The sequence below is a fragment of the Scyliorhinus torazame genome, chromosome 12 (assembly GCF_047496885.1).
Source record: "Scyliorhinus torazame isolate Kashiwa2021f chromosome 12, sScyTor2.1, whole genome shotgun sequence".
In the NCBI taxonomy this organism is placed as follows: Eukaryota; Metazoa; Chordata; class Chondrichthyes; order Carcharhiniformes; family Scyliorhinidae; genus Scyliorhinus; species Scyliorhinus torazame.
This window is the reverse complement of record NC_092718.1, coordinates 205,378,130-205,404,942: the sequence shown is the minus strand read 5'-3', so window position 1 is coordinate 205,404,942 and position 26,813 is coordinate 205,378,130. Positions and strand designations below refer to the sequence as shown.

At 42.5% G+C, this 26,813-nt stretch overlaps 1 protein-coding gene across 2 annotated transcripts in view; it reads right to left on the bottom strand.

The window, feature by feature from the left end:
- The window catches only part of mettl16 (methyltransferase 16, N6-methyladenosine), a 162,951-nt gene that overhangs the window by 134,806 nt on the left and 1,332 nt on the right, over nt 1-26,813 (bottom strand). Inside the window, exons 1-2 of one of the 2 annotated variants that reach the window (XM_072469755.1) lie at nt 8,334-8,495; nt 2,840-2,968 (exon numbers count right to left, since the gene is read on the bottom strand). In XM_072469755.1, the coding sequence (XP_072325856.1) occupies nt 2,840-2,967 (128 nt within the window). In that variant the 5' untranslated portion in view covers nt 2,968; nt 8,334-8,495. Of the gene's footprint in view, nt 1-2,839; nt 2,969-8,333; nt 8,496-26,813 lie in introns of those variants that run through there. The other variant, XM_072469756.1, reaches the window with a different exon arrangement.

The following is a 26,813-nucleotide window of genomic DNA, read 5'->3' as shown; positions in this document are numbered from 1 at the left end:
CCAAGCAAACTATCCACAGCAACTTAGGGAAATGAATTACAGTTAAATCACCGGTCTGATGTGGTGCAGTTTTTACAACCAGCCAGAAATGACACAGGCAGACATACCGGGATTGATTTTCTGTTTACTCACTTCAATAGGGAAGAGTCTTTAATCCATGCAGTATCCATTAATTCAGAGCTGTAGGAACACATTTGCAGGTTGCAATCGAATACAATTTTGATTCTGGGAAAGAAATGCTACTGCAATGTCCAATGATTTGTTCCCACAAATCAGAAAAAAAAACACAAATTTGGATGGGTAAGAAAGGCATTATCAGAACTATGAAAAGCATTTGAAACAGAAGAAAATCCAATTTTTGTTTATTTTATTTTTTTACAAGGTGTCAAGAAATGTGGCATTTTGTCAATTTTAGCGGAAATAAACGAGACAAATGCTAATTTGTAGAATCTGGCATCTTGACAGTTTGTTAAGCCAAGTGAGAGACCTTATTTTACAATATTGCAGAATTATCCTTTCAAACATATCCCAAATGGAAATTGTTTGGTGTCCATACAGCATACGCCATTCCTAAACTAGCTGCATATTTACAAAAAGAAAGGGCAGCACAGTGATTAGTACTGCTGCCTCACGGCGCCGAAATCCCAGGTTTGATCCAGGTTCTGGGTCACTGTCCATGTGAATTGTGCACATTCTCCCCGTGTTTGCATGGGTTTCGCCCCCACAACCCAAAGATGTGCAGGCAAGGCGGATTGGCCACACTAAATTGCCCCTTAATTGGAAAAAATGAATTGGATTCTCTAAATTTTTTTATTTTAAAAAAATACTTACAAAACTGACCGACTAATCATAGAATCCCTACAGTGCAGGAGACCATTTGGCCCACTGAATCGGGACCGACACTCCTAAAGAGCATCCTACCTAGGCCCAATCTCCCGCCCCATCCGCCCACCTAACCTTTGGAAACTAAGGGGCAATTTAGCATGGACACTCCACCTAACCTGCACATCTTCGGACTGTGAGAGGAAAGCCATGCAGACAGGGGGAGAATGTGCAAATTCAACAGACAGTCACCCAAGGTCGGAATCAAACCCGGGTCCCGGGCGCTGTGAGGTAGCAGTCCTAACCATTGTGCCACCGATGACTAATATTTAATGCAGTACTGATATCAGTTAACTTATTTTATCTCTTGGAAATATTGTGTTAAATTCACTGAGATTTTTCTTTTGCTGAGAGATAGGATTAATCTCAATGTTTGCAAAGGTTTATAATAACTACTTTATTATTCCATATATTGGTTTTAAACATTACTGGGAAACCTTGGTAAAGAGACCATCCTAGAATAAAAAGAAATAAGGTAAATGAGGATGTAATGATTAGAGTGGTATTACACTTGTGTTTTTAAAAACTTGAATATTTGAAAAGAAAGGAAGATTTTGAAACTCTGAAAAAGAATGACTTGGAAAATAATATTGCAGTGTGTCTATTTCACATAGTGTGTGTCTATTTCAATGTGCTAAAGATGGGGACAGCAGTTAAGGTGACATATTTGGAGCTTAAGAAGTTACGAGAAAGGAAAACATGTTGGAACCAAGATGGTGATTGAAGAGTTTAAGACATGATCATGAATGGAGTACATCAGGCTGCTCTCTTGACAAGTCTCTCCCAACACAATGGTAATGAGGAGGCTTTTACAAGGTCAACTGAGGCAAGACTGTCCATATATGGATTGTTGCCAATATCTGAAAAACTGAAAGGCTGGCTGATCACTTCAGAAGGGCTAATAGTTTTTTAAAAAATCAATGTCAGTAAATATGATAATTTAGTGAACAGTAGATTTAACAAGTTTCTGAAAAGTAAGAAGACTAGAATTTTGATTTGTTCTGGGATAAAATTAAATGGGCAATACCTCTCATTGCTGGCCATTTTATACACATAACTTCAGCCATACTGTGGTACTGGGCTATTCCAACATGAGTGTTATTACAGTAAAGCTGAATCTTACATCAGCAGATATTAATGAATGTACTTTGAGCAGAGACCATTGCATGGTGACGGAAAGTGACAATACTGAACGCTTTTCCCACTCCCATACCTAGCAAGGCAAACTGTAAAACTTATTTTGTTAAGAACAGCTAAATATGATTGGGAACTACTTCCAAAGGGTATTTTCTTCCACTTGGGAAAATCTCAGCAATTTAATAAAAACTGAAGTATCCAACAACTCAATATCGTCACACACACTCCCACCACCGTGATCAAATAGTGTGCTAGTACTCACTGTCACGTGAAGAACGGTTATTTAGAATGGAGACCAGTGCACATGAAACTGCTAGACCAAAATATATGGTGGCCAGAATTCTCCAACTGTTGGGCTTCTCTGTTCCTGCTAGCAGTGCTTCCCCACCCATGGGTTTCCCGTCGGCGTGGGGTGGCTTCAATAGTAAATCCCATTGACATGCGGCAGGAGTAGAAAATCCCACTGCCAGTGAACAGTGTGCTGCCATGAAACACACTCGAGTTCCAGAGAATCCAGCCCGGTGTCTTCAGGAGTCAGTAAAAATGAAAAAGCAGGTGCCACCATCACAACACCTCCCTACAATGCTATTCTATAAATAGTAGACAATTTCCAGAGCATGTCTAAAAATATTGTATTGCTACTATAGAAATGATGAGCCACGCAGAAGAAAGCCAACTCTCTGAGGAATAAAACAATTCGATAATACAGCCCTCAGGACAGCAGCAAATCTTACATAGCATGGACCAAACAGATTTTGTCAGACAGTGAAACAAGTGTCAGTTGATACCAGTGGGACACTTTCCCTTCTTCATTACATACCTCACTTTCCCAGTCAAGCTTGTATTTACGTGTTGCTGGAATTCTATGTATTTTGATGCCAAATATGTAAAATCTGGTGGCTTGTCTTTATATCGGTTCCTTGGGTGCATTGATTTATTTAGGGCCATCCTAAAACAAAGAAAAGAAAGTTGGAACAATCTTAAATTGCAAACAGGATGCATGAAGAACAATTTAATTGGCACAAAACTAGCTGCTGCTGTTATCCAAGACTATTCAATGACTTGCAATCATTTGTTGGGACCTTGAAAAATAGCAATTTCTCTGTTATCTCTACTTCTGCCTAATGGTCTTTAACTTATGATAGTTAAGCAATATTAATGTCATCAGTTGCCAAGTAAAATAATGAAATCAAATCAACAAAAGTAACACTCATCTTGTAAAACCACTCAGTAGGGAGACGTTCAGATATTTTCCTTCCAACCAATTTATCATATGTGGTTTCCCTCACTTCCTAAGTCTATTTTGATACCTCCATAAGTGAAATCAACATAAGGGAGAGCATGGATAGAATCACTGGTCCTTCAGAAAAAGAAGATGGGACTGAGATAAATGATGAATTTCCTGCAGCCTTTAGGATAACCAAGATAATTATTTGTTAAAAGAAAAAACACAGTAAATCAAAATTAAAGTGATGCAAAATGCAACTGAATTCTCTCAATGTTCTTGTAAAAGTAGCCATCTTAGGAAAAGGGCACATTGGAAATATGAAGTTCCTTCATTTTTTGACAGCCTTCAATTTTGAACTACCTTCTTGAGATAAACACAACCCGCAAGACACATCTCGCAAGTCACAACTGCTGATCACACACAACAGCACAAAACTTTAAGTATAAACATTTTCTCTTTCAAAAACATATTTTCCACTTTAAATTAATAGTTCTTCTTTGCCCTCCTTCCCGTTTCATACAAAATTTGTATGACCTGAAAACTCAGCTCTATTGAACAACATGGGATATGCTTTATTTTCCGGTTTAAAATTTTCCATCTCTTTGACTGTTGAAAAGAGCAGAAGGAAAGAAGAGGAAGAAAAAGGGTCATGTAATGATGACAAGTAAAGAAAAATTGCATTTACATGTCCTATCACTCAAGTCCATTAAAACACCTCACATAACTGATTTGAAGTAGGAAAATGTGGCAATATTAATTATCCTAGAAAAGATAATGAATAAAATGACCAGCTTTAGTCTTTGGTGGTGATAGAGGAGACATAAAAGAGGTTAGGTAACATATGTGCCACAAGAAATGTCAAATAATGAGCAATTCGACCAAAACAGGACAGCCACCTCACATTAAGCATGGTGGCCTTGTGGAAAGCACAATTGCTTCACAGCTCCAGGGTCCCGGGTTCGATTCCGGCTTGGGTCACTGTCTGTGCGGAGTCTGCACGTCCTCCCCGTGTGTGCGTGGGTTTCCTCCGGGTGCTCCGGTTTCCTCCCACAGTCCAAAGATGTGCAGGTTAGGTGGATTGGCCATGATAAATTGCCCTTAGTGTCCAAAATTGCCCTTAGTGTTGGGTGGGGTTACTGGGTTATGGGGATAGGGTGGCGGTGTTGACCTTGGGTAGGGCGCTCTTTCCAAGAGCCGGTGCAGACTCGATGGGCCGAATGGCCTCCTTCTGCACTGTAAATTCTATGATAATCTATGATTACCTTCAATGTTTCCACTAACACTGAATCACTCTCCATCAATATCTTGGATGTCACCACTGATTAGATGCTGAACTGGAATAACCAAACCAATGTGGTTTCAAGAGCAGGGCAGAGGTTGGGTATTCTGTAATGAGTGGCTCACTCACTGTTTCCTCAACGTCTCTTCACAACGATCAAGTTGAAAGTGTGAGTAAAATATTGCCCTGTTCTCATTTGCTATCAATGCGTAGGGGGGCAGATGACTGGGATGGGCCAATTAGTTAACTGTCTGACATTCATTGGTGAGCCTTGGCAGAGATGAAGTCCAGATGTTATGCAGCAACTTTAGAGCCGTAGCCCACCAAGGAACCAATTCAGAAAAGGAATGGAACAACTTTTTTAAAAGTTAACTTAGTACAGTACACAATTCTGCATCATAAATTTGTTTGTAAACCTGCTTAACTGATGATTTCTGATTTGGTTTTCCAAAGCCAACTTGCAATCAAGCAATCTGCCTTGAGGTCTCCCTAGCGTTATTCTGAAACCAGCTGCTGGTAGGCAGATGAGCGCTTGCGGAATGTAGGAATTTAGAGTCTCAGATAATATAACATAAGAACGAGGAACAAAATTAGACAATTCAGCCCTTCGAGCAAGTACTGCCATTCAGTACGATCATGGCTGATCGCCTTTCAGCCTCAAATCCACTTTCCTGCCCGTTCTCCATAACCCTTCAACCCATTAAAAACTAACATCTGTATATCTCCTTGTTAAATTTACTCATCCGGCATCCACTGCACTCTGGCCTAGTGAATTCCACAGATTCACAACCCTTTGAGAGAAGTAATTTCTCCTTATCTCTGCTTTAAATCTGCAACCCCATATCCTAAAACTATGCCCTCTCATTCTAGATTGCCCCACAAGAGGAAGCATCCGTTCTACGGCTACTATGTCAATGCCTTTTATCTTGTATACCTCAATTAGATCTCCTCTAATTCTTCTAAACCCGAGAGAGAGTATAGGCCTAAACTGGTCAATCTCTCTTCATAAGACAAATCCCTCATCTCTGGAATCAATCTAGTGAATCTCCTCTGAACAGCCTCTAATGAAACTACATTCCTCCTCAAGGGGACCAAAACCATACACAGTACTCCAGGTGCAGTTTCACTAATGCCTGGTACAGTTGCAGCAGCACATTCCTCCTTTTATACTTAGCAATAAATGCCACGATTCCATTTGCCTTCCTTATTACCTGTTGCACCTGCATACTAGATTTCTGATAGTAATCATGGCATCAAAGAATTTACAGTGTAGGAGACCATTCAGCCCATTGAGTCTGCGCCAGCCCTTGGAAAGAGCACCCTACTTAAGCCCACACCTCCATCCTATCCCCAGTAACCCCACCTAACCTTTTGGACACTAAGGGGCAATTTAGCATGGCCAATCCATCTAACCTGCACATCTTTGGACTGCACATCTTTAATCCATCTAGTTTCCCCATAGTAGCTTAACTGAGATCGTAAACTAAACAGAAGCAACAAGGATGTGTGGTTTAGGTAAATTGGCCATGTTAAATTACCCCTTAATGTCCAGGAATGTGCAGGTCAGGTTATGGGATTACAGGGATAGGGCGAGGTGGACACTCGTAAATGGGCTGAGTGCTCATTCGAAGAGTCAGTGCAGACTCGATGGACCGAATGGCCTCTTTCTGCACTGTAGGGATTCTATGATCAATGATCTGAAGTGTTGCCAAATGATACGTTAATTTTATTTTATAAATTTACAGTGGCCAATTATTTTTCTTTTCCAATTACGGGGCAATTTAGCATGGCCAATCCACCTAACCAGCACATCTTTTGTTTGTGGGTGTGAAACCCATGCAGACATGGGGACAATGTGCAAACTCCACACGGACAGTGACCCAGGGCCGGGATTCGAACCCGGGTTCTCAGCGCCGCAGTCCCAGTGCTAACCACTGCACCACATGCTGGCCTTAATACGTTATTCTAAATGTCACTCTTCCTATTGCAAAGTTTCTGTGACCATACAATAACATAGTTATGTTGAACCTTCAATGTAATGTCCCACAGTGCTTCACAGGAGTATTAAAAACAATACATGACACCAAGCCACATGAGCAGATAATAGAGTGGCAAAACTTGGTCCCAACTCCATCTACAAGTTTGCTGATGATACGACCATAGTGGGCCAGATCTCGAATAACGACGAGTCAGAATACAGGCGGGAGATAGAGAACCGAGTGGAGTGGTGTAGCAACAGCAATCTCTCCCTCAATGTCAGCAAAACTAAAGAGCTGGTCATTGACTTCAGGAAGCAAAGTACTGTACACACCCGTCAGCATCAACGGGGCCGAGGTGGAAATGGTTAGCAGTTTCAAATTCCTAGGGGTGCACATCTCTAAAAATCTGTCCTAGTCCACCCACGTCGACGCTAGCACCAAGAAAGCACAACAGCACCTATACTTCGTCAGGAAACTAAGGAAATTCAGCATGTCCACATTAACCCTTACCAACTTTTACAGATGCACCAGAGAAAGCATCCTATCGGGCTGCATCACAGCCTGGTATGGTAACTGCTCGGCCCAGGATCGCAAGAAACTTCAGAGTCACGAACACCGCTCAGACCATCACAGGAACCTGCCTCCCACCCATTGACTCCATCTACACCTCCCGCTGCCTGAGGAAAGCGGGCAGCATAATCAAAGATCCCTCCCACCCGGCTTACTCACTTTTCCAACTTCTTCCATCGGGCAGGAGATACAGAAGTCTGAGAACACGCACGAACAGACTCAAAAACAGCTTCTTCCCCACTGTCACCAGCCTCTTATGGACTGACCTCATTAACACTACACCCTGTATGCTTCATCCGATGCCAGTGCTTATGTAGTTGCATTGTATACCTTGTGTTGCCCTATTATGTATTTTCTTTTATTCCCTTTTCTTCCCATGTACTTAATGATCTGTTGAGCTGCTGGCAGAAAAATACTTTTCACTGTACCTCGGTACACGTGACAATAAACAAATCCAATCCAATCGATTAAAAGCATGGTGAGGAGGAAGATTTTAAAGGGTGTCTTAAAGAAGGACAGCACGGTAGTGAAATGGAGAAGTTTAGTAAAGAAATTACCAAGGCACAGCAGATTAAAATCTAGGATGCTTGAAAGCCTAGAATTCAAGAAGCACAGACACTTATGTAGGTCTGTAAATTACAGTGATACGGAAGAGTAAGGGCATGGCGGAAATCGAAAACAAGGATGAGAGTTTTTAAATCAATGCACAAGTTAACCAGGAAACAATGTGGGTCAGCATGTATAGACTTGATGGATAAACTGCACTTTTTCCGAGTTCGGACACAACAGTGCTAATTATTTTATTCTCCTATACCAGTAGTATAGATGTCGGGAGTAGACTTCCCTATTTCAGACTCTAGTAGGAACTCACAATAAATCTATTTGCTACATCAAGGACGATACCGTACACAAAATAACAAAGATCAAATTAACGGGAAGAAAATAAACGATCTGTCGCAGATGGAAAGATAGGACCAGACATTCGGGAAAACTAAACACTGTGAATTTATGTATTTCCAAGATCAACAATTTTAATTTAAAAATAGAGTAAGATTACAATATTATGAACAATCCCTGCAGTATACATTTGACGGGGCCCATACATTCTGGGGCCCATACATTCTGGGGTCAAACTTGCTCCTTTCCCAGATTTTTATGATTAAAACGAATATTGGCGCCTTATAAACGCAGTAATTCTAAAGCACGATCCTGCTTCTTACCCACCCCTTAAACCTTTGCCCTCGCACTAATTACAAACCTGCACTGTGTCAGGATATTGAAAAAACTACAGGCCTCGGCAACTGCGCACAAAATCTCCCTTCCCGGCGACCCGGAAGGACCTCCCTTTCGGCAGCTGGAGGTGAGAGTTGCGCCAGTCAGTTACTTGGTAGTTTGACAGTTCAAACGACATCCACTTTATTTATGTTGGACCAAGACACGACATTGGGGAAACATCGAGTATGAATGCTACATGCACAGAACGCAGCTCTTTCTCTGCTTGCGAGCTCTTTCTGAAGGCATGGGCCTGTGTTTCCGTTCCCCTCTTTTCAAGGTGATGGTTTGTTCTAAGCCGGGTCACTGTTCAACCTTTCACCACTTGAACCTGGACAGGGGGGGGGGGGGGGTATTTTAAAAAGACTGCACTGATAATTTCTCATACAGCCACAAGTGCAAAATGAAATATTTAATTTTAATATCTAAAAGTCTGGATCCTCATGTGTACGTGATTTCCACCCCCACTTTACCTTGCTTCTGTAAAAATATAGCTTCGGACATTTGTTATTATTTTACACTTCTCAAAATTACAGATCAGATAATCCAAGCTGCCAAAATAATAGCGAAATACAAGCCATTCTTTAAAATTAATCAAAAATATTCTCAGCAGTTCAGGAAGTAGAAGCAACATGGTGGAGATTAGGAGTAACAAGGGTCAGAAAACAATTAACCTAACAGTGGTTGGACAGAGCATTGTGCAAGAAATAATTGGAGCTTGTAGCAAAGGCAATGTAATTGTTGGTGATTTTAATCTTTATGTAGATTGGATCAATCAAATTGGCAAAGGTGATCTGGAAGTGTTTGCAGAATGTTGTGAGTTTCCAACATTATGGACTTGATTCTCCCAAAAAATCTCTCCAATTCATTTGTGGAGGATTTTTTAGGGAGTTTCCCGCCGGCTCTGTTGGCAAGTTCCCCACCGCTATTCAATGATACTTAGTAACTTTTTTGGGCTGTGATGTATGATAACTGTATAATTGTACCTTTAATGTGATGATCCCGTTAAGACCGGGTTTGGAACCCTGGGGGACTCCGCCTCCAGCTCCGCCCCCCCCCCCCCCCCCCCCCCCCCCAGGGAACTGTATATAAGGTAATGTTCAGTGGGCAGTGTGCACACTTCTCGGCAGCTGTCTGGTTCTCTGCTAATTAAAGCCTTTGAATTATCAATCTTCTCTCTCGAGTCGTAATTGAGGGTATCTCATGGGCCCTGTGGAGTTTCTCACCGGTTTAGCCCACACTTAGAATTTTTTTCAGGACTGGGGAGCTGAACTCAGAGATCGGACCGCCATTTTGAAAGGGTGCCCTGATCTCTGAGTGAGTTTGTTCCCCACCCATGAGCAATGTCACCCCTCACACACATGGACCCCCCCCCCCCAAAGTAAGGACATCCTGTTATGGGGTCCCCCCTTGCTCAGGCCCCCCCATGCCCATTTACAGGCACTCCCTTCCAAGACCCCCACCCGTCACCCCTCCCCCCCAATCTCCCAGAGGCCCCTACTTACATGCCCTGCACATCCCCCTTCAAACCCCCCTCCACACATCTTTCATAGGCCTGGAACCTTGGCAGTGTCACCCAGGGTGGCAGTGCCAAGGCACTTGTGTTCCAGGAGGAGTGCCAGTGAGTCACCCTGCACTGGCCCTGAGCACCCAGGAGTCCCTGATAGCCCAGGAGACCCCCCCCCCCCCCCCAAGGGTGCCATTCCGCCTGGTCCATATTTGTGTGGAGCAGTGCTGAACAGCATCCGGCTGCGGCCTCACTGAGGAGGCCAGTGGATCCCGCAATGCCCGTAGATCCTGTAAGTTCACCAAAGTCGGCTTTAAACTGGCTTCAGTGTGCATCTGTCCCTTATGGGCGGGATTCTGACTCCAATGTCTCGTGGGACTTGGGTGAATCCCAAAGGCATGAAGACTACCGGGACACCCGCGAGAGGGCTTTCCTGGCATTCACCGGCCGCACTGCGCTCAAGCGAGAATGCAATGCAGCCGGTGGATCCCGCCCTAGTTGTAGAACCAACTAAGGATAAAGCTATTTTAGATCTAGTATTTTCCAATGAGACAGGGTTAATCAGTAATCTCACATGATGTGGCGATGCCGGCGTTGGACTTGGGTGAGCACAGTACGAAGTCTTACAACACCAGGTTAGAGTCCAACAGGTTTGTTTCGATGTCACTAGCTTTCGGAGCGCTGCTCCTTCCTCAGGTGAATGAAGAGGTATGTTCCAGAAACATATATATAGACAGATTCAAAGATGCCAGACAATGCTTGGAATGCAAGCATTAGCAGGTGATTAAATCTTTACAGATCCAGAGATGGGGTAACCCCAGGTTAAAGAGGTGTGAATTGTGTCAAGCCAGGACAGTTGGTAGGATTTCACAGGCCAGATGGTTGGGGATGAATGTAATGCGACATGAACCCCAGGTCCCGGTTGAGGCCGCACTCATGTGTGCGGAACTTGGCTATAAGCTTCTGCTCGGCGATTCTGCGTTGTCGTGCGTCCTGAAGGCCGCCTTGGAGAACGTTTACCCGGAGATCAGAGGCTGAATGCCCTTGACTGCTGAAGTGTTCCCCGACTGGAAGGGAACATTCCTGCCTGGTGATTGTCGCGCGATGTCCGTTCATTCGTTGTCGCAGCATCTGCATGGTCTCGCCAACGTACCTCTTCATTCACCTGAGGAAGGAGCAGCGCTCCGAAAGCTAGTGACATTGAAACAAACCTGTTGGACTCTAACCTGGTGTTGTAAGACTTCTTACAGTAATCTCACAGTAAAGGACCCACTGGGGAAAACGATCACAATACAATCACATTAAGTCTGAAAGCTGACATACTCCAGTGCCAAACAAGAATCTTAAATAAAGCCAATGACATCGATATGAGAAGAGAGCTGGTTAAGACTGATTGGGTAAACAGACTAAATTGTATGGCAATAAACAAACAGTGGATACATTTAAAGAAACAATTCAAAATATTTAACAAAAATGCATTTAATTAAAAAACAAAACTCAGCAAGAAAGATCCATGCCTAGCTACTAGGGAAGTTAAGGGTAGTAGTATATTAAAAGAAGAGGCTTATAATGTTGCAAAGCATAGTAAGCCTGAGGATTGGGAGTATTTTAGAAACCAACAAAAGGCCATCTAAAAGTTGATACAAATGGAGAAAAATCTGAAAACAAGAGCAAATTAAATGGAATATAAAAACAGATTGTAAGAGCTTTACAAGTATATAAAAGGGAAGAGGAAAGGAATTAGGACACTAAAAGAAAGGAAATAGAACACTAAAAGGTTTGTTTCTTGGGGGTCGTTTTGCGGGATTGAAGGAGCTGGGCTGAAGCTGGCACAAACCACGTTCATATGTTTTGGTCCTGTCCAAAGCTGAAGGATTACTGGAAGGAGGTGTTTAGGGTAATCTCTAAAGTGGTGCACGTGAAACTGGAACCGGGCACTCGGGTGGCCGTATTCGGGGTGTCGGACCAGCCAGGGTTGGAAACCGGCGCGGAAGCAGATATTGTAGCCTTCGCCTTGTTGATCGCCCGAAGGCGGACCCTGTTAGGGTGTAGATCAATCTCTCCACCTTGTGCCCTGGCATGGCGGGGGGACCTGCTGGAATTCTTGACGCTTGAAAAGGTCAAATTTGAACTGAGGAGAAGGATGGAAGGGTTCTAAAATTCATGACCGTTATTTATTATGCACTTTCGAGAATTGGATCACATCGAAAATTGGGGGGGTGCTGGGAGTGTTGGGGGGAGAGGGACTGTATGTGTTAATGGTGACTATAGGTAATTCCTGATTCCTTTTTGTCATTTGTTTATGTTAACCTGCGGGCTAATTCTGGGATTTGGTGGGAGGATGGGATCGTTGTTATTGATAGGGGGGATTGACATTACATTTGTTACTGATTATTGTCTATTGTTGGGCGTAAATTTAGGAGAAAATGTGTAAAAGGAGGAGAATAAAAAATATTTTTTAAAAAGGGAAGAGCACAGCCAAAGTAAATTTTGGTTCCTGAGAGGCAGAACCAGGAGAAATTATCATGGGGAATGAATTAAAAGCAGAGACATTGAACAAGTATGCTGTGTCTGCCCTCATAGTAGAAGACACAAACAACATACCAAAAATAGAAGGTGACCAAGGGGCTAATAAGAGTGAGGGACCTTAGCAGTGAACAAATATTGAAAAAACTTAAGGTACTAGAATCCAACAAATCCCCAGGATCTGATGGCCTATATCCTAGGGTACTAAAAGAGGTAGCTGTCAAGATATTGAATGCACTGGTTATGATTTTCCAAAATTCCCTATTTTCCAGAAGAATATCTACAGTAACTTTTTTTTAATATAAATTTAGAGTACCCAATTCATGTTTTTTCAATTAAGGGACAATTTAGCATGGCCAATCCACCTACCCTGCACATCTTTGGGTTGTGGGGACGAAACCCACGCAAACATGGGGCGAATGTGTAAACTCCACACAGACAGTGACCCAGAGCCGGGATCGAACTTGGGACCTCAGCGCCGTGAGGCAGCATACAGTAACCTTTAAGATTCAAATTAACTCATTACAAAAAACACAGCTCGCATAACAAGTTTACACTCGTCATGGACAGAAACATACTATTTGCCTCACCTATTAACTCACCAGACAAGATTAAGGAAATGATAACAGTGACCAGTCCCGTCTACACTTTTCAGTGCTCAGCCAAATTACAAATTCGCATAAAAAGATTTTACAGAACTACTGAACTAGATGAGTTCCAAGATCAGTCACCAACACTTAATATTCAAAATTTAAATACAGATCGGCTGTTGCTGGGGAGGGGGGTTGATTATGTATATATTTAAAATTCCTCAATAAAATGTTTTTTTTAATTCAAATACAGATGACTATAATTCACAGAACCGTGATTGGTTGCAGATTATGAATTTGAACCAAAGCAAAATTCTGATACATATTTTTAGTGCAATTGCTTGTAATTTCTCTGCACTGGCTCACATGGCCTAACTGTGCTCTTATACTTCAATGTTACGCTGTCTGCAACCATTAACAAAATAATATTTTAAAGTATTTGTTTTCTGACATACTTTCTCAGATTAATTAACCTATGATGGAGGACTGAAATGATCAAATCGATTGAACCGACGCTTTTGAAGATGCTGTCTGCAATTACTGCAAACATTATCAGAGTAATAGGCGACAAACTCGGCTTGTTGACGCAGAATATAAGAGCTCATGAAACTGAGGAAAGAATTGTGAACGTCGAAAATGTTGCTTCCTCAGTTGAAACTTGCATTCAATCCTTGGAAAACTAGCTACATGGTATGTCAGAAATCCTGAAGGATCTGGAGAACCGAGTCTGGAGAAAGGATGTCCAGGTTGTCAGTATGCCAGAAGGATTGGAGGGTAAGATTCCTGTTAAGTTTCTTGAGAGCTGGATACCACGTTTCCTTAAGCTGGATGTGAAGGCTGGCTGTTTTAAGCAGGAAAGGGCACATTGTGCCCTGTCTTTGAGGCCTAGGGACAATCAATGTCCCAAGCCCATGATCATACGCTTTCACAACTTCAGAGATCGTCAGAAGGTCCTGGAGGCAGCAAGGTGTGGGGGGACTTTGCTGCTCGAGGGGGGCGCAAGGATCTCATTATTCCAGGACTTCTTGGCGGCGACACAACAGAGGGTAGAGGCTTTAACAAGGTCAGAAAAGAGCTAGACACCCACCTTTTGCTAACTTCCCATTCAGGTGGTCTCCTTTGGGGTTTATTTATCTGGGTATTGTAATTGCCCCTTTCTTCAAGCAACTGTTGGGGGCCAATTTTACTCTGACATCTCCCCTAAACCTTACTCCAATCACCTTAAAATCATGTCCACTTGTGACAGCCATTTCCGCCCTGGGGAAAAGTCTCTGGCTATCCACCCTATCCATGCCTCTCATCACCTTGTACACCTCTATCAAGTCACCTCTCTTCCTTCTTCGCTCCAGTGAGAAAAGCCCTAGCACCCTCATACTTTCTTCATAAGAAATGCCCTCCAGTCCAGGCAGCATCCTGGTAAATCTCCTCTGTACCCTCTCCAAAGCATCCACAACCTTCCTATAATGAGGCGACCAGAACTGGACACAATATTCCAAGTGTGGTCTAACCAGGGTTTTATAAAGCTGCAGCAAAACGGGTAATTTAGCGTGAGCAATCCACCTACGCTGCACATCTTTTGGGTTGTGGGGGTGAAACCCACGCAAACACGAGGAGAATGTGCAAACTCCACACAGTGATCTGGGGCCAGGATCAAACCCGGGTCTTCAGTGCCATGTGGCAGCAGTGCTATCCACTGGGCCACCATGCCGCCTTTCCAAGTAAAAATTTAAATTTTCTCGTGGAGGTAGGGGCCAAGGTGTTAGAAAAGGAAGGAGAATGGAATCACAGAATTGTTATGGCACAGAAGGAGGTCATTTGGCGCAATGTGTCTGTACTGGCCCTCTCATTCTTGATTCTTTTACAAGCGGGAGCAATTTATCCCTATCTATTCTGTCCAGTCTCCTCATGATTTTGAACATCTCTATCAAAATTCCTCTTAGCCTTCTTCTCACCAAAGACAACAGTCCCAGCCTCGCCAACCTATCCGCAGAACTGAAGTTTCTCATCCCAGGAACCTTCATGTAAACCTCTTCTGCACTCACTCCAAAGCGTTCACATTCTCCCATAGTGTGGTGCACAGGACTGTACAGAATATTCCAGCTTAAGTCTAACTAGTGTATTGTATGTGATTTGCTCTTGTACTCTATACCCTTATTAATAAAGTCCAGAATACTATATGCTTTATTAACTGCTTTCCATCTGTCCTGCTACCTTCAATGCAGCGGTAGGCGTATTGTAGTGGATCCTGGCAATCCGGGAGGCTGGAGTTGATCTGTGCCATGACTAACCTTTCAAAGTACTTCATAATGATGGATCTCAGAGCCACTGGACGATAGTCATTGAGGCATGCTGCTTGGCTTTTCTTTGGTACAGGGATGATGGTCGTCTTCTTGAAGCAGATAGGGACCTCAGATTGTTGTAAAGAGAAGTGAAGATGTCTGCAAATACCCCCGCCAGCTGATCCGTGCAAGACCTGAGTGCTCGTCCGGGTAACCCATTCGGGCCAGTGGCTTTCCGTGGGTTGACCTTCGAGAAGGCTGCTCTGACATCTGCAATGGTGACCTTAGAAACAGGTTCATCCGAGGCATCCGGGGTGGAGGGCATGCTCTCGCTGACCTCTTGCTCAAAGCCGGCATAGAATGCGTTGAGCTCATCAGGGAGGGATGCGGTGGAGCCGGCGATTTTACATGCCTTCATCTTATAGCCCGTTATGTCTTGCAGACCTAACCTTGCAGACCTATATTCCAGATTAAGGGAATCAGATATGGGAATTGGTTGGAAAAGTGAGTGTTTACTTAGGCTGCATAGGATATACAGCACAGCAACCAATCCATGCCAACATTTATGCTCCACACGAACCTCCTCCCATCTTTCCACATCTAAATCTATCATTGTAATTTTCCATCCCCTTCTCCCTCACATGCTTGTTTAGATAGGCATCTGTACTATATGCTCCTTGTGGTGCTAAGTTCCACATTCTCACCGCTCTTTGGGTAAAGCAATTCCTCTGAACTTCCTATTCTTGGTAGCTTTCTTATATCAATGGCCTCTAGTCATACTCTTTACCATATTCTTTCTGCATCCACTCTGTCAAAGCCTTTCATAATTTTAAAATACTCCATTAGGTCACCCCTCAATCTTCTTTCTTCAACAGACAAAAGATTCAGTTTGTCAAACCATTCCTGTTGAAGTACACATTCAGCCATGCTCTTAATAAAAGAGGGAGCAGATTTGATGGGCCACTCCTATTATGTCTTAATCAAGAAGGATGGAATACTGAATAGTGGATTGGCTTCCTTCTAGATTTCATGGTGGGGTATGTCACCATTATAAATAAATGTAGGAACATTTCATCCCATCAGTAATTTTAAGTGAAACTGTTGACATGTTACTTTTGAAATCAAGGGAAATCTTCCTTAATTTGATTCTTATGTGCAATACAACTGAAGGAAATCATGTCCACTGGATAGGTTCTGAATTGTCAGATGATTCTGCAGCCAGGCCTTTAATTCTTAAATGTAATTTGGAAGTCAATTATTTCCTAGTATCTGTGGAGAAGAAGCTGTTCCTATGTCTGGATGTGCCGGTCTTCAGACTTCTGTATCTTCTGCCTGATGGAAGGGTCTGGAAGAAGGCAAAGCCTGGGTGTGAGGGGTCTCTGACCCCTGAGGCAGGGGGAGGTGTAGACAGAATCAATGGGAGGGTGGCAAGCTATGTGATGCATTCGGCTGAGTTCACCACACTGCAGTTTCTTGCAATCTTGGGCCGAGCAGTTGCCATACCAAGCTGTGATGCAGCCGGATAGGATGCTCTCTATGGCACATCTGTAGACATTTGTGAGAGAGGGGTTGTTTTCGGTCCACCATGCAACCAAGTTATCTATCATCCATAGATAGGATAGGATACAATCACCATCTCTTACGGGGCAGAGTACAGCCTTTTTGGCCAATTCATTGGCCGTCAGCCAATCAATCAAGCCAACTTCCACCCCATCTCTCTCTCTGGTGCCGAAAAGCCTGAAGCTCCTGTTCAAACTAGGAGAGACTAGCAAAGTGTTCATTCCTGCAACTTCTGAATTCCTCGTTCTCTCTGCTGCTTGACTTAATGATACATGTCCATTGATCACCCATGGGTCAAAAATGATAAGGGCAAAATAAAATAAAGTGGAAATAAGGGAATAAACAGGAAGGACCATTACAAAGTAATCTGAATTAAATGAGAACTGAAAATTGTGAAAATTATACTTCACTAAAAATACTGCACTTTTAATTAGATTTTAGATTTCATTGTTTTATGAGCTTTGGAATGAATCCTCTACTACAAGATCACAAGTCACACTGCCACCAGGTAAAGCCCAATATTCATTTGTGCAGAAATATCATTACATAATAAAGTGTTCAGTCTCATATCAGCCAGAGAGATGATCTGCAATGACAAGCAGGCTGTTGTGAAATAAACAAAATATAAATATAGTAAAATAGTACATATATCTCTATGCACATTGGAGTCTGCAAAATGTGCATTCTACAAATGTGTCTAGCCTCAGGCATATGGAGGTAATTTCTCCATCCTTTATGTTCTGGACTGCAGCAGAGAACAGAGCACACAGGGACTATGGATGATTTATCACTCAATTGTATTGGCATTTTGGTGAATCATTCCATACAAAAGAGTGTTTTCTGCTGATCAACATGCAAGCCAGAGACTGTTCCTAATAGGACGACTTAATTACACCGTTTAATGTTTCACACTTTCCTAAGCCACACTAGTTTTTGTGTTAGGTTGTTGTCACCTTTTCCTCCAAATGCACAATGGTTCTGCATCCAAGAATCATTCAGAAAGATGTATGGATAACATTTTTTGTAAATAACAAAATAAAGGACTCTAATATCCTACAACCAGTATTGGAAGATTTTTAAAATCTAGATAACTTAATTGAACTTAGGTGAAGTAATAATGATAATGATAACGTTGAAGGATTTTCCTATATTATTACAATGCACAAAATGAAGGGTATGATACCTGGTAAGTCTCGATTGTGAAATTCAATAAAATACTTTTGGTACTCACTGTAATTACTAGAAAACCAGAAAACTCAAAGATGTCAGGCCTGCATTTCACAAGTAAAATATGTAGACATATTACGAATAAGCAATTCAATTGCAGACAGCATCACAGCTAAACTTAATCGTAAAATGTTACATCATACAAATAAGCAATTGCCCATCAAATCTGTTGGCATGACACAGGAATAGGCAAAAATCTATTTAGCTCTTTGAGCAGAATAATGTCATTCAATGAGATCATGGCTGATCTTTACCATGACTACATTTAGGAGGTGACTTAATTGAGGCATACAAGATGATCAGAGGATTGGATAGGGTGGACAGTGAGATCCTTTTTCCTCGGATGGTGATGTCTTGCACAAGGGGGCATAGCTTTAAATTGAGGGGAGATAGTTATAGGACAGATGTCAGAGGTAGGTTCTTTACTCAGAGAGTAGTAAGGGTGTGGAATGCCCTGCCTGCAACAGTAGTGGACTCGCCAACACTAAGGACATTCAAATGGTCATTGGATAGACATGGACGATAAGGGAATAGTGTAGATGGGCTTTAGAGTGGTTTCATAGGTCGACGCAACATTGAGTGCTGAAGGGCCTGTACTGCGCTGTAATGTTCTATGTTCGATATCTTTTGATACCCTTTCCAAACAAAAGTCTTGTGAAACTTATTAGATTATTATTATAAGTAGGCTTACATTAACACTGCAATGAAGTTACAATGAAAATCCCCTAGTCGCCACACTATGGCGCCTGTTCGGGTACACGGGGAAAGAATTCAGAATGTCCAATTCACCTAACAAGCACGTCTTTTGGGACTTGTGGGAGGAAACCGGAGCACCCAGAGGAAACCCACGCAGACACGGGGAGAACGTGCAGACTCCACACAGACAGTGACCCAAGCCGGGAATGGAATCCGGGTCCCTGGCATGATGAAGCAACAGTGATAACCACTGTGCTACCATATCATTTCATTTGATTTAGTATCGATAACCTTTGGGGGAGAGTTCCAGAATTCCCCTACCAATTTTGTGAAAAAAGTGCTTCCCACATCACTCCTAAATACCCTCGATCTAATTTTAAGATTATGCCCACCCAGAAGAAATTGTTTGTCTGTATCTATCCTATCAAATCCATTTAATATTTCAAAGACCTCAGTTAGATCACCCCTAGACCTTATCAAGGAAATACAAGCCTCACTGTTTACACCACCTGGCCTCATAATTTAACTCTAAGGCCTGGTGTACTTTTGGTGAATCTGTACTTCCTCTAAGTCCAAAGTAGCTCTTTTGACGATTACTCCCAAAACATATATACAGCAATACACATGGGACGATGACTAAAGCTCTGCACAATTGAGATATTAGTTTCACATTCCAACCCACCTGAGAAAAATGCCCACATCCCATTAACGTGTTTAACTTCAGTTTTTCTTTATGAGCCATTGAATCCAGTTCCACTTGCCTGCTCACTCTTTAAGTCGAATAGTATTCCTCTTTAGTCACTTTCTTAAGGAAGTTATGGATTCTGTTTTAGTAACCGATTGTGGAACAGGGATCTGCATTCTAAATTCCTCTATGTAACTGTTATAACCTGCCTGATTACTACTGGCTGGGGACTAATGGCAATCCCACAATCCTTAGTGAGTATGAACTTCCACAATGAGGGGGGTGGAGAAATCATTAGCACAGTCAACTGCATAAATAGAGCTGGCCAGTGTGGAACCAGTCAGAGAGGAGTGAGCAGTAAGAGAGTACTGCTGTTGTATATATGTAATTGTAAATAAAGTTATTTCTTTCAATTCTACAAACTCGTGTTGGATTTGTCTTTTATTCTTTTTGAAACAACTATCTCTTGTTACCATTATGAAAACAATGAGATATGATCTAACATCAGGTCCTTGCCACCTTCACCATCTAAGAATGCGATCAATTTTGCCAAAACCTATTTAAGATCTTATGAAAAAAGCCTCAACTTCTCAAGTTTTAATTCATAACTTTCGCACCTTGTGGTATTAGAGGTATTACGGTACCTGATAGGCTGGAGCACCATTGGTGGAAACTGTATGCTTTTTATTGGTTAGGATGTATGGTAGCTCCGCCCTGCTAGGCAGGGTATAAGCCCCCGTGCCGCCCCAGCAGCCTTCATTCTGTACCTGAGCTGCTGGGGGAAACATCTAGCTTATTAAAGCCTTCAGTTGGACTACAACCTCGCTTTAGTGGTCATTGATCGTGCATCATACCTTTAATGACTCAGAGGAGGTTGGCGGTAAACAAACATAAATTCTTTTATGTTAACTCATAACGAGCCCCAGGTGGTTGGCCTCCGCCCCCTATCTGGGAAGCTCGTATTCCACAAGTCCCACAGGAGATCAATGATGGTTTCCCTGTAGTCCTTGTGACAGCTCCCATCTTGAAATTAGATTCCTTGCCTACTTCCTTAACTCCAAACTACTGATAAATTTTCACTCTCCTCAGTCTCTCTTCCATTCAAAAGAATGATCTCGCCTGCCCTCCTCAAAAACATTATCTTGAAAACTACCACCCCAGCTCCGAACTCTACTTCTCTCCAAAATCCGTGAATGTGATGTCAGCTCCCAAATCTGAGCTCACCTTGCTCATAACTCCATTTCTCCAACCAGGTTTCTGCCCCTCCTACAGCACTCAAACAGCCCCAAATCAACGTCTCAAATGACTCTATAATGTATTTTCACTCTCCATACTATCTGCACCCTTTGATGTTGTCAATGGTCCCATCCTTCTGTTCGGATACCGGATCAGACGATAACACTTGTTTGGATACCAGATGAGAACCCCGAACAAGTTTTTTTACTTTGTAAAACTGTGAGGAAAGAATATTTCACCCCAGGAGTGATGACTCTGACCAATTGGTACGTTTTATGTTAAAACAAACTTTAATTGGCGCAGCACGGTGGCACACTGGGTTAGCCCTGCAGCCTCACAGCGCCGAGGTTCCAGGTTCGATCCCGGCTCTGGGTCACTGTCCATGTGGAGTTTGCACATTCTCCCCGTGTTTGCGTGGGTTCTGCCCCCACAACCCCAAAAAAGATGTGCAGGCTAGGTGGATTGGCCATGCTAAATTGCCCCTTAATTGGAAAAAATGAATTGGGTACTCTAAATTTATATATTTTTTAAAAATTTAATTTAAACTCAGAATTAATCACAATAATATCAAAGAAATATCTTTACAATTATCAGTTAAGCAGTTTGTAAAAAGAAGGAAAAACTTACACTTACTATCTGTACATGCTACTAACTCCAATTAAGCAACCCAATACAGTTCAAGTGCCACTTAGAAATAAAGTTAACAAAACAGGTTTACCTGCTCAGATGCGTAGAACTTTGTACAGAGTTCCTTTCAAGAGCAGATTCAGTACACGTCTGCTCAACCTAACAGTATTTGGCAAACCTGCTATTCAGCTTAAAATCCTTCTGTCTTGTCAGACGCAAATCCCATGGTAAAGCACAAAACTACAGACAGACCTGACTCCTTCCATTAATTACATCATCTCTATCCCACTTAAGTTCCATGCTTAGCTGGAACTAAACACCACTACTCCCATAAATTATCTAGACTCCAGAGAATCTCCATCAATCAAAACATGATTCCATTAGCTCTTTACCTGTAACCAAGTAAGTGGTTGGAATCAATCATGACTTCACCGTTTAGGAGTCCTTAATTACAGCTTTAGCAGACATACTATACTGCCTGTTTGTATTTTAAACCAGGGTACTTTAATAATATTATTGCAACAAATATGAAATGTAATATATAATAATTTCTACATTCATCACAATTATCTAATGGTCATTGTCCACCTCTCTTCATCCTCCTCTTGACCAATCAATTGGGAGTGCAAATATAAAAGCAAATTACTTTGGATGCTGGAATCTGAAACAAAAACAGAAAATACTGGACAATCGCAGCGGGTCTGACAACATCAATGGAGAGAGGGAAGGAAGTTAATGTTTCAAGTCTGGATGACTCTTTGTCAAAGGTGGAGAGAACTGGAAATAGGGGCATATACTGTTGTGGGGGGTGTGGGGCCATGGTGCTGGATAGGGGACCAACGATAGTTGGAGATTGATAAAGACCTTGTGGACAGAAAGACAAAAGGAATGTAAATGGGGGTGATTAAGGCTAAGGAGGGTGCTGATAGTGGCACATAAAGAGATTAGAATGTGTTAATGGTAAGCAAAGGTGAACAGTGTGTCAAAGGGAAACTGGAAAAGGGGAATGGTTGGCCCAAGTGGGTTGGGGGGAGGAGGACAATGGGGATGGAAAAACAGATCTATGGAAGAAATGAAGATAAATTATCAGAATAAAAATAGGTGTGGGCAGCACGATGACTCAGTGGTTAGCACTGCTGCCTCATGGCGCCGAGGACCCGCCCCAGGGTCACTGACCGGGTGGAGTTTGCACATTCTCCCCGTGTCAGCGTGGATCTTACTCCCACAACTCGAAGATGTGAAGGGTAGTGGATTGGGCACTAAACTACCCCTGCATTGGAAAAAATTTTTAAAAGGCTTCTGGGATTCTTGCCTATAAAAAAAATAAAAATAAGGGTGAAGGTGGAGGAGAGAGTTCACAGTCTGAAGTTGTTGAACTTAATGTTAAGTCCGGAAGGCTGTAACGTGCCTAATCAGAAGATGTCGAATTAGGAGGACATAAGATAAGACATAAGAACTAGGAGCAGGAGTAGGCCACCTGGCTCCTTGGGCCTGCTCCGCCATTCAATGAGACCATGGCTGATCTTTTGTGGACTCAGCTGCACTTTCCGGCCCGAATACCATAACCCTTAATCCCTTTATTCTTCAAAAAACTATCTATCTTTATCTTAAAAACATTTAATGAAGGAGCCTCTAGTGCTTCACTGGGCAAGAAATTCCATAGATTCACAACCCTTTGGGTGAAGAAGTTCCTCCTAAACTCAGTCCTAAATCTACTCCCCTTATTTTGAGGCTATGCCCCCTGTTCTGCTTTCACCCGCCAGTGGAAACAACCTGCCCGCATCTATCCTATCTATTCCCTTCATAATTTTATATGTTTCTATAAGATCCCCCCTCATCCTTCTAAACGAGTATAGTCCCAGTCTACTCAACCCCTTCAGCTCTAGGATTAACCTAGTGAATCTCCTCTGCACACCCTCCAGTGCCAGTACGTCCTTTCTCAAGTAAGGAGACCAAAACTGAACACAATACTCCAGATGTGGCCTCACTAACACTTTATGCAATTGCAGCATAACCCCCCTAGTCTTAAACTCCATCCCTCTAGCAATGAAGGACAAAATTCCATTTGCCTTCTTAATCACCTGTTGCACCGATAAACCAACTTTTTGCGACTCATGCACTAGCACACCAAGGTCTCTCTGCACAGCAGCATGTTTTAATATTTTATCATTTAAATAATAATCCCTTTTGCTGTTATTCCTACCAAAATGGATAACCTCACATTTGTCAACATTGTATTCCATCTGCCAGACCCTAGCCCATTCACTTAGCCTATCCAAATCCCTCTGCAGACTTCCTGTATCCTCTGCACTTTTTGCTTTACCACTCATCTTAGTGTCGTCTGCAAACTTGGACACATTGCCCTTGGTCCCCAACTCCAAATCATCTGTGTAAATTGTGAACAATTGTGGGCCCAACACTGATTCCTGAGGGACACCACTAGCTACTGATTGCCAACCAGAGAAACATCCATTAATCCCCACTCTTTGCTTTCTATGAATTAACCAATGCTCTATCCATGCTACTACTTTCCCCTTAATGCCATGCATCTTTATCTTATGCAGCAACCTTTTGTGTGGCACCTTGTCAAAGGCTTTCTGGAAATCCAGATATATCACATCCATTGGCTCCCCGTTATCTACCGCACTGGTAATGTCCTCAAAAAATTCCACTAAATTAGTTAGGCACGACCTGCCCTTTATGAACCCATGCTGCGTCTGCCCAATGGGACAATTTCCATCCAGATGCCTCGCTATTTCTTCCTTGATGATAGATTCCAGCATCTTCCCTATTACCGCAGTTAAGCTCACTGGCCTATAATTACCCACTTTCTGCCTCCCTCCTTTTTTAAACAGTGGTGTTACGTTTGCTAATTTCCAATCCACCGGGACCACCCCAGAGTCTAGTGAATTTTGGTAAATTATCACTAGTGCATTTGCAAATTCCCTAGCCATCTCTTTTAGCACTCTGGGATGCATTCCATCAGGGCCAGGAGACTTGTCTACCTTTAGCCCCATTAGCTTGCCCATCACTACCTCCTTAGTGATAACAATCCTCTCAAGGTCCTCACCTGCCATAGCCTCATTTCTATCAGTCACTGGCATGTTATTTGTGTCTTCCACTGTGAAGACCGACCAAAAAAACCTGTTCAGTTCCTCAGCCATTTCCTCATCTCCCATTATTAAATCTCCCTTCTCATCCTCTAAAGGACCAATATTTACCTTAGTCACTCTTTTTTGTTTTATGTATTTGTAGAAACTTTTATTATCTGTTTTTATATTCTGAGCAAGTTTACTCTCATAATCTATCTTACTCTGCTTTATAGCTTTTTTAGTAGCTTTCTGTTGCCCCCTAAAGATTTCCCAGTCCTCTAGTCTCCCACTAATCGTTGCCACTTTGTATGCTTTTTCCTTCAATTTGATACTCTCCCTTATTTCCTGAGATATCCACGGTGGATTTTCCCTTTTTTTACTGTCCTTCATTTTTGTTGGTATAAACCTTTGCTGAGCACTGTGAAAAATCGCTTGGAAGGTTCTCCACTGTTCCTCAACTGTTTCACCATAAAGTCTTTGCTCCCAGTCTACCTTAGCTAGTTCTTCTCTCATCCCATTGTAATCTCCTTTGTTTAAGCACAAAACACTAATGTTTGATTTTACCTTCTCACCCTTCATCTGTATTTTAAATTCCACCATATTGTGATCGCTCCTTCCGAGAGGATTCCTAACTATGAGATCATGAATCAATCCTGTCTCATTACAGAGGACCAGATCTAGGACCGCTTGTTCCCTCGTACGTTCCATTACATACTGTTCTAGGAAACTATCGCGGATACATTCTATAAACTCCTCCTCAAGGCTGCCTTGACCGACCTGGTTAAACCAATCGACATGTAGATTCAAATCCCCCATGATAACTGCTATAATTTCTACATGCATCCGTTATTTCTTTGTTTATTGCCTGCCCCATCATAATGTTGCTATTTGGTGGCCTATAGACTACTCCTATCAGTGACTTTTTCGCCTTACTATTCCTGATTTCCACCCAGATGGATTCAACCTTATCCTCCATAGCACCAATGTCATCCCTTACTATTGCCCAGATATCATCCTTAAATAACAGAGCTACACCACCTCTCTTATGTGCACTCTGTCCTTCCGAATAGTTTGATACCCTTGGATATTTAACTCCCAGTCGTGACCATCCTTTAACCATGTTTCAGTAATGGCCACTAAATCATAGTCATTCACGATGATTTGCACCATCAACTCATTTACCTTATTCCAAATACTACGAGCATTCAGGTAAAGTACACTTATGTTAGCTTTTTTACCTCTGTTCTGAATCTTAACACCTCGATCAGTAACCTCTCCTAAGTTATATTTCCTCTTAACTTTTCTCCTAATTTTCCTTGTCGTTGAACCCATATCTTCATGTAACAACCTGCCACGTCGCTTACCATTAATGTTTTATTCCTTTTCGTATTACTGGTCCTATTCACTGAGCTCCCCTCAGTCACTGTACCTTGTACTGTCGCCCTTTTTGATTTTTGACTATGGCCTTTCTGCCTTACACTTTCCCCCTTACTGCCTTTTGTTTCTGTCCCTGTTTTACTACCTTCCAACTTCTGCATCGGTTCCCATCCCCCTGCCACATTAGTTTAAACCCTCCCCACAAATGGCATGTGTGCCCTTATTACAAAAGGAGTATAAGAATAAAGAACGATATAGAGCCTTGGCAAGATCACACCTGGGCAACACCAGTTATGATTGCCTACCTGAAGAATAGATACACTTGGTTTAGAGGGAGTGCAATGGTGGTTCACTGGATTGATCCCTGGGATGAAGGGAAATGAAATGAAAATCGCTTATTGTCACAAGTAGGCTTCAAATGAAGTTACTGTGAAAAGCCCTGAGTCGCCACATTCCGGCGCCTGTTCGGGGAGGCTGGTACGGGAATTGAACCCGTGCTGCTGGCCTGCCTTGGTCTGCTTTAAAAGCCAGCTATTTAGACCTGTGCTAAACCAGCCCCATTATCCTATGAGGACAGATCGAGTGGAAAGGTCTATCTTCCCTAGAATTTCACCTGATGAAGGAGGCATGCTCTGAAAGCTAGTGATTCGAAACAAACCTGTTAACTTGGTATTGCAAGACCTTTTAATGTTCCCTGGAATTGAGTAGAGAGGATCTCATTGTGGTGAATGTATTATGCCAATAATCCACCATTGTATTTGTATCTGTGCTGTTACCCTTGTATTTGTATCTGTGCTATGCTGTTGCCCTTGTGGGCTCCTCCTATGAGCCATTGTATGGCATTATCCATAGGGGAGCATGTTGGGGCCTGTATGGGCTCTGCCCATGGCTCCTCCCCTTGAAGGGAGGTATAAAGAGCAGTCGACCTGTAGGTGGTTCTCAATATTGGATCAGTCGCAGGCAGGCACTGTTCTAAGTTGATTAAAGCCAGTTTACTTCTACTCCCGTCTCGAGTGAATTGATGGTCGCATCACTCATTGAAAAATAAAATTCATGAGGGACTT